The 7,826-nt window shown below is 39.6% G+C and overlaps 1 protein-coding gene across 1 annotated transcript; it reads left to right on the top strand.

Annotated features, from left to right (window-relative positions):
* The first annotated feature begins 793 nt into the window (after positions 1-793).
* On the top strand, positions 794-6,729 carry LOC141046760 (red-sensitive opsin). The gene is made up of 6 exons (XM_073541403.1): positions 794-967; positions 3,703-3,999; positions 4,454-4,622; positions 4,751-4,916; positions 5,143-5,382; positions 6,296-6,729. The coding sequence occupies exons 1-6, from the start codon at positions 859-861 to the stop codon at positions 6,410-6,412; spliced, it is 1,098 nt and encodes a 365-aa protein (XP_073397504.1). The 5' UTR covers positions 794-858; the 3' UTR covers positions 6,413-6,729.
* Positions 6,730-7,826: the final 1,097 nt, after the last annotated feature.

Below are 7,826 nucleotides of genomic sequence, written 5' to 3'. Positions count from 1 at the left end.
TCATGAAAGTGGCACCACTGTCCTAGAAAAAGTAAATCCGAAGTCTGGACTTAATCAGAAGCTCCTCGCAATTGTGGTAATCTGCTCGATTTTCTTGCCAAACTATCAATACAAAAATATTCTTTGAAGTGATTGCCAGACATGTTGGCCATACTTGGTTGACTTGTTATATCTGACGTGTAAATCTTGGGACAAAAGTCACGTGGCCTTTAAAACTTTCTCTGAATGTGTCTTGTAGTTTCACCTTTGATTAATTAGACAGTGATCAATTACGCAATGGTATGTGCTTTAAAAGAAAAAAGTTAAAGAGATAAAGATTCATTAGGTCTTATGTCTTGATTTATATTTTATGCTCAATTTTCTCTTCCCCTAATTAACACAGTGACCCCAATTTCACAAAGTGAAGGGTATTAGGAAATGGACAGACATGGAGAAGATGAGATAGGATTTGGCTGCTAAGAAAGCACAAGCCATTCCCTTCCTTCTCTCTCTCTTTCATTTTAAGCAAGCTCTTATCCTGTCACCCAAAGTGTCCAGAAAAGTCATCCTTAACCTGCTCAAGTGACGTAAGCCCACAATACGGAGTCGTAAAGATTGAATATGGGAAAGGAGGGGGAGTGAAGTTAAAACTCATATGCCAATTAAGAGATAAAAAGGGGGCTTGAGCTGGTCTATGAGTGTCTAGGCTAATCCATCTCAGCCTGGTATATAACTGGAGAGAGGTCACCCAATCGCCCAACTAAGTGACAGACGGTTTAGTGAGCAAACGAGGAAAGAACTTAAGGAAATAGAAGGGTAAAAGAGCCAAAGCTAGATCAAAGATATAGGAGAATCTGGTGTACGTAGGATACGTAAGGCATGGCATTATCATGGAATGAAGCAATATATGCTGCCCGGAGAAAGCATGATGAGGAAGACTCCACCAGAAGTAGTGTCTTTACGTACACAAACAGCAACAACACAAGGGGTGAGTAATCCATACCGTCTGTCTGGAATAGTTACAGTATCTTTTACTCTACTTTATAATTATTGTGTACAGTGTACTTTGAAAAACATTAGTTGCTATCCAAAGCCATAATTATGGACATACATTTATACTTACCGAAATTGTTGTCACCTATTGAATGTTGACTTTTTAGCAGATCGTGGTTAAAGTGTAAAATTTCGGTAAGGTAATATTGAGGTGCATGTGAGATTAGCCACATTTTTGCAGTTATACAGCTCTGCAAAGATGTTGTAACCTTGTGAGATAGACAAGATGTAGAGAAAACCCTCAAAATTGGTCAACACAGTCAGTCTTTCCAATGGTAAAATTGGATGTACAGTACGTGTTATGGAAAAAGCCTAGTGGATCCTTAGTGGATTCATCTTTAGTTGTAGTGCTGAAAAATTTTTCTTCTACTATCTATTTAAAGACAAGACAATGACAATTTCATACTGATAAGTTATAAGTAAGGACATTGATTACCAAGGACAAAGGTGAAATAATGAGGATTTTTTTGGTAAAGTGTAGCGTTGAACATTTATCTGGCTGCCATTTGAGAAACTTAATTTGTTTTAAAGGGGTTGTCCAGTGATCACTTATTGATTGTGGGGATCCAGCTACTCTATTCTCCTTAAAATGGAGCAGCAGTGTTCATGCTTGACTGCCACTCAATTCATTCCCTACCGCTGCGCTTGGCTTTTCCCAGCAGTCCCATAGAGAATGAATGGAGTGATGGTTTCATGTGCATACTGCCGCCCCATTCTAAAGGGGATAAAAGTGCACTGTTCTGCCATTCGGTACAGTTTCCCAGCGGTCCGGCTCCCACTAATTTATAAATTATCCTGTATATAGGTGATGACTTTTCTTTAGTGCACAACTCCTTTAACTAAGTAAAATTCTTAACAGTGGCCTACAAGCAGATACCACCATAACAGTTCACAAATATCCATGATACTGAAATTGCAAAGGGATCACCACATTGTGGAGTTGAACTGAAAGCCTCGGTATGAAGATGACATTTTGAGCAAAAGTTCTATCTTCTCTAAAACCTGGTCTCAGTGCAGTTCCATAACATGAACATACACTTAGCTGGACCTCTTATTGAACAGTTAGTGATTTCTGATTTCCTTTTCTTAAAGGGGGTTGTCCCAACTTATCAAGTCCTTAAAAACAGGGCTCTGAAGTGCCCTGATTGAATGGAGTGATGGCCACTCCGTCAATTTTCTCTGGAACTGCTGTAGATCACAGAACTCTGTACTGAATTGGCTTCAATTCAGTACATCTCGATTTTGAAGCTTTGAGTTGAGTTCAGTTTGTAAATCTTACAGTATATTGTTAATTTCAGAATATATTTTTGTTAAATATATAACATTTTTGGTGTTGGTCCCATGCCATTTGGTTGCTGAATGTAAGAATTAAGATGACTATCCAAAGTTGCATGGAAAAATAGCCTTTTCTAGTTCAAGGGCCACATTGTCAAATTTAAATGGTTTGTTTCCATCAGGGGACATTTTATTTTAATGAAATGCATGTATTTGAGGCTAGAAATCATTTTTTCCATTAGGTTTCATTAAAAAATTTGCAGCGTCTAGCTTCTAGAGCTCTTTGTACTCTTGTACGTTCAACTTTGATGTGGTCTGTGATCACAAACCAACTCAGGAGCTAAAAGAACAGACAGATAAAAGTTAGAAACTTTACTACTGGACTTTCAGAATGGGTTTGCTGACAGATTCTGAGTAAACTAATTTTGCTGTAAGAAAAGAAAGTGTTTTGAAGCCAAAAATACATCCAAATAAGTTAAGGAGAAAAAAAAACAATACCATAACAAAGCGGTTTTGCCATGTGAAATTTTTATGGTATATTGAAAGTATATGCCATAAATGCAAGATAGGTGGTAGGTCGACTTTCAGAATGCCCAGCTATTGGAAGAACGGGGGTTGTTCCTCTCTGTTCACACTGCAGAAAGGAAGAAACCATGCATGCAGCATGAACAAAGCCACACAAATGTATGGACAACTCTTTACCTTTATCTATTGTGTACTAAAGGGTCATGTAGATGGTCCTTTTTCTGATATATGGGGATTCCAGATCAAACCTTTCCCCTGCCTGCACGCTGCCCTCTTCTTCCTCTTCTCCCGACATGTAAAATATATCAGAGCAGCCACCAGACATAGTCAAGTATGCTGGGGGAAATAGAAAATGGTATTATGGGTGGCACGTGACCCTCTTCTGTAGAATATGTTCCCCCATTCTAGAGGAATGGTTGTGTAAAAGAACATGACCAGGACATAGAAAAAACTAAAGATTTGTCAGTGGAAATAGTCTAGCATAAGAGGGTCATTTTCTTGAATAGGTGGTCATTTGAAGAGATTCTTAGTTGGTATCTTATTATGAGAGTGCAGTAATCTCCGGAAAAGGTGGAGATGTCCTTGAAGCTGTCAGCTGAGCGGATTACTTTCTGCTCTGTTCACAACTGTTGACTCAAGAGTCATTAGATTAGTAAGTGTCTAATGTCACCACTAATCACAGTCCAGGAGCCTAAGGATAAGTAGAAGTCATAGCTATTGACTTCTTCACAAAGGGTGAACTAACTAGAGGAGATAAGTGAGCCTGGCTCTGGCATGGAATACCAGGCTGGAAGATTAAAGTATTTTAATAAATGTAATAAATTTATTGTGAATTGAAGCTAATTTTTTTATTTTTTTAACCATTTCTAGGTCCCTTTGAAGGTCCAAATTATCACATTGCACCTCGATGGATATATAACATCACAACCCTCTGGATGGTATTTGTAGTAGGAGCTTCTATTTTCACAAATGGTCTGGTCATAGTAGCTACATTAAAATTTAAAAAGCTTCGGCACCCCTTGAACTGGATCCTGGTGAACTTAGCTATTGCTGATATTGGCGAGACATTAATTGCTAGCACCATTAGTGTCTTCAACCAGATTTTTGGCTACTTCGTCCTTGGCCATCCACTATGCGTTATCGAAGGTTATACTGTTTCAGTTTGTGGTAAGTCATGATAACTGGACAGATGGGCTGTATACTAGCATGTGGCAGAATATTTACTACATGATGCAGGTTGTAATCATGATCTGTCATCCAGAGACGTGGGGTTAATAGGGCATAGGATGGGGTAGTAAGTCTATATTATCTTTCTAGGAGGAGCAAGGCTAAATTAAGACATATTTTTCGACAATACCTTCTCAACTTTCCCCCGATCAACGATGCTTGGGGGAAAAAAGGATTCGGTATGTTGTACTTCAACATCCGATCTTTTTGGATCTTGAGCCACCACCAGAGGCTGAGAATCTAATTCCTTTTCTATATGAAAAGCCTCATTTTTCCCCCAGCTTTCAGCTTCCATGCAGCTTCCATGATGGACCACGTTCTCTTTTGAACATTCTCTAAATATATAGTCATTCTTTATTTATTCTCTTAATGGCAACATACATATTGTCTACAGGCATTACCGCTCTCTGGTCCTTAACAATAATTGCTTGGGAGCGATGGTTTGTGGTGTGCAAACCCTTCGGAAACATTAAGTTTGATGGAAAATTGGCTGCTGGTGGCATTATCTTCGCCTGGGTTTGGGCAGCTTGCTGGTGTGCACCACCAATATTTGGCTGGAGCAGGTAAGTAAACCAAAATTTCCTGTTTTTGTTACATTTACATTTCATTACATTTTGTAATTATAGACTTACTTTTACCATGAAAAACTGGCTTTATAGTCTCATCCAGTTATTCTACCATCTACCTATAGGTACTGGCCCCATGGCTTGAAGACCTCTTGTGGTCCGGATGTGTTCAGTGGCAATAGTGACCCTGGAGTCCAGTCTTACATGATGGTGCTCATGATAACCTGCTGTTTTCTTCCCCTGTCTCTCATCATCCTGTTTTACATAGCTGTATGGTTGGCCATTCGTAAGGTGAGTGATGATGTGTGAATTAAAACCTTTACAAAACCTGTAGAATAGCATGGAATTTCCTGATTCTAATGCTCTGTAACTTGCCATCCACTTTTTTGAGTGGTTGGTTCTTATTTATCACCGTTCCTCCAGCACTATAGGTGCGTGAATTTCCTTCGCCTTTTAAAGTGGATCTAGTCAGAATTGCAATTTATAACTATTTGTTTAAATATTTTTAATTTTCCAGGTTGCACAGCAGCAGAAGGAGTCAGAATCTACTCAGAAAGCTGAGCGTGAGGTTTCCAGGATGGTGGTTGTGATGATCATTGCTTATTGCTTTTGCTGGGGACCGTATACAATTTTTGCTTGCTTTGCTGCTGCCAACCCAGGCTACAGTTTTCATCCATTGGCTGCCTCGTTGCCTGCATTTTTTGCTAAGAGTGCCACCATTTACAACCCAATTATCTATGTCTTCATGAACAGACAGGTTGGTCTAATGATTTGCTATTTTCCTAATTAACCTTGTTCATTTGCTAAGGAGAAATAGAATAGTCACTTTAACATCTGAGCTTTTCATGGGGATAGGTCAAGCATATTTAGATTGATATTATTAGTACTATATTGGGTCAGAAGATAAAATCAGAAAACCATCTATCATATTGAGTTCTTACACTTGCTTGCATAGCGCCAGCATACAGACATTATCATCACTGTCCCCATTGGGGCTCACAATCTAAATTCATTACCAGTATGGAGGAAATCAGAAAACCCGTAAGAAACCCAAGCAAACACGGGGAGAACATACAAACTCCTTGCATATGTTGCTTTTGGTGGGTTTTGAACCCAGGAACCCAGCACTGTAAAGAACCGTGCTCACCACTGAGCCACCATGCTGCCCATTGATTAGTAGATGTAAAACATTGGGTTTTCAGTTTTTCAAAAATGTGTTCTTCCAAGATTAAATTTGCTATATCTGACAGGCTAGAGGCAGTGTTATATAAGTGTCCAAGGAAAGTATTTGCAATCACTAGTGGTGAAAAATGTTATTTAAAGTTGCAGTAAAAGTTGAAGTAAGTGTTTACCAGTAGCTACCATCCACGATGGGAAATATAGACACAATTATTAGGCTTCATGCATGTAGTATTATGGATCGTTGCTGTATTGATCCATGTCAATACAGTGTTTAAGAGTCTGCAATGAAAAGAAATTATGGCATCCTCCATTGCAAGCATTTTATAAGATAGAAGAGTCCTCTTTAGAAACATTTCTTCTAAGCAGTAATATAGCGTCACCATATAGCAGCATATGGAGTACAGCATAGGCGCATAATACGGACTCCCTAGTAAGTGCTGTCGTACAGGATGTATGAAGTCTTTTAGTGTTTATGTTTTGTTTCACAGTTCCGGAACTGTATCTACCAACTATTTGGCAAGAAGGTTGATGATGGCTCAGAAGTGTCCAGCACATCCCGAACAGAAGTGTCATCGGTCTCCAATTCTTCTGTGTCGCCTGCATAAACGTCGTGGAACACGTCTTCCGAGCTTCTTCCTATGGTCTGCACATATTGTAAATACTCATTTGCAGGAGCTGCTGTGACTTTTTGTCTTCAATTGACACATGCATTGGTTGCCCGTTTTCACTGTATATTGGTACACTAATATCATGAAATCTTGTAATTAGCCTGAAAGTTACCTATTAAAAACAATATGCAATGAAATACTTTGCAGACAGCGGGACTGTCCATGTAACGCACATTCTTGGATATTCAGTTGGGTCTCTTAGTTAGAACTACTGTTTAACGAATGAACTCTGTTGTCCGTGAATGTGCAACTTATCTAAGGACAAGGTGAATTCAGTGATAGGTGAGGTGGATGCAGACGAGAATGCAACATATTTTCCAGTAAGTTTGGCCGATAATGCAGCAGGTTGACCTTGGAATATTTTGTAGGCTTTATTAAAAGTTAAGGTAAATTAGGTTTTCTACCAGTGCTTCACAACGAAGTCCTGGTAATCGAAAACTTGCAGCAAGGTATGATATGATGATTTTGGTCTCCTCTTGGAATAAGCATCTTGAAGGGGTTGTGCCGCTTATAGTGGTCTACATCCGGCCAACTGTCTAAGATAGTCAATGCGAGAAACCTTCCCTGACTCATACATGTGAAATTTCTGCTAATTAAAGAGCTGGAAAAATACGACTGGGCATAATGACTTTCAACCTGTCTGATCCACGGGCGGACATATCATTTGTGCATCCTGTGCAGCCACACAGGTGCCCAAGAGCTAAAGGGGTCCACTTTCAACTCCAAAGCAGCAAGAAGCTCAAATCATAGCCAGAACTATTGGACTATAAAGAGCCCCCATATACTGTTCTTGCACGGGGCTCCTTTTCTGCCTCTGCCTGCTCCTGGTCTGATCCATATTTATCCTAATGGCAGACATTGGAGAAAGTCTGCTGTTGAGTATAGCCCTAATATCGTAGAGGATCCTACTGAAATTGGTGGAAGTTGCCAGCAATAGTCTCCAGTCTAAATTGAGAAGAGAGTAATGAGAACAATGAATGAGGGTTTTCCTAATTCTAGGGTGCAAATCTTGCAGTCTGAGGGCCACATTGAGGGGCTGGCAGTGCTGTTCTGTGCTGCCCTGATCACAGACATTGTTGTCCATGTCAGATGGTTGCTCACGTGTATATTCTATATCAGAGAGAACAAGAGCGAGTACGGGTATTTATTATTTTACTTGCTCATATAGCACCAACACATTCCATAGCACTTTGAAGACATTGTCATCACTGTCGCCATTGGGACTCATAATCTAAAATTCACCATCAGTATACGTTTGAAGTAATTACTGAGGGTACATCTCTGATATCAAAAGAATGGGGTCTTTTGATCCCTGTGTGGAGCAAATTAGGTTGCGAATCATCCATATGCG

The sequence above is a fragment of the Dendrobates tinctorius genome, unplaced genomic scaffold, assembly GCF_039654945.1.
Source record: "Dendrobates tinctorius isolate UK_male_01 unplaced genomic scaffold, ASM3965494v1 ptg000120l, whole genome shotgun sequence".
Classification (NCBI taxonomy): domain Eukaryota; kingdom Metazoa; phylum Chordata; class Amphibia; order Anura; family Dendrobatidae; genus Dendrobates; species Dendrobates tinctorius.
Note: the sequence above shows the minus strand (reverse complement) of the source record. Positions and strands in the feature narration are given on the sequence as shown.

What these genes read in the sequence shown, in the direction of transcription:
- LOC141046760 (XM_073541403.1), top strand. Translation starts at nt 859, where the DNA reads ATGGCATTATCATGGAATGAAGCAATATATGCTGCCCGGAGAAAGCAT. An exon ending in AAACAGCAACAACACAAGGG is followed by an intron (nt 968 to 3,702) that starts GTGAGTAATCCA and finishes AACCATTTCTAG; the next exon opens with GTCCCTTTGAAGGTCCAAAT. An exon ending in CCAATATTTGGCTGGAGCAG is followed by an intron (nt 4,623 to 4,750) that starts GTAAGTAAACCA and finishes ATCTACCTATAG; the next exon opens with GTACTGGCCCCATGGCTTGA.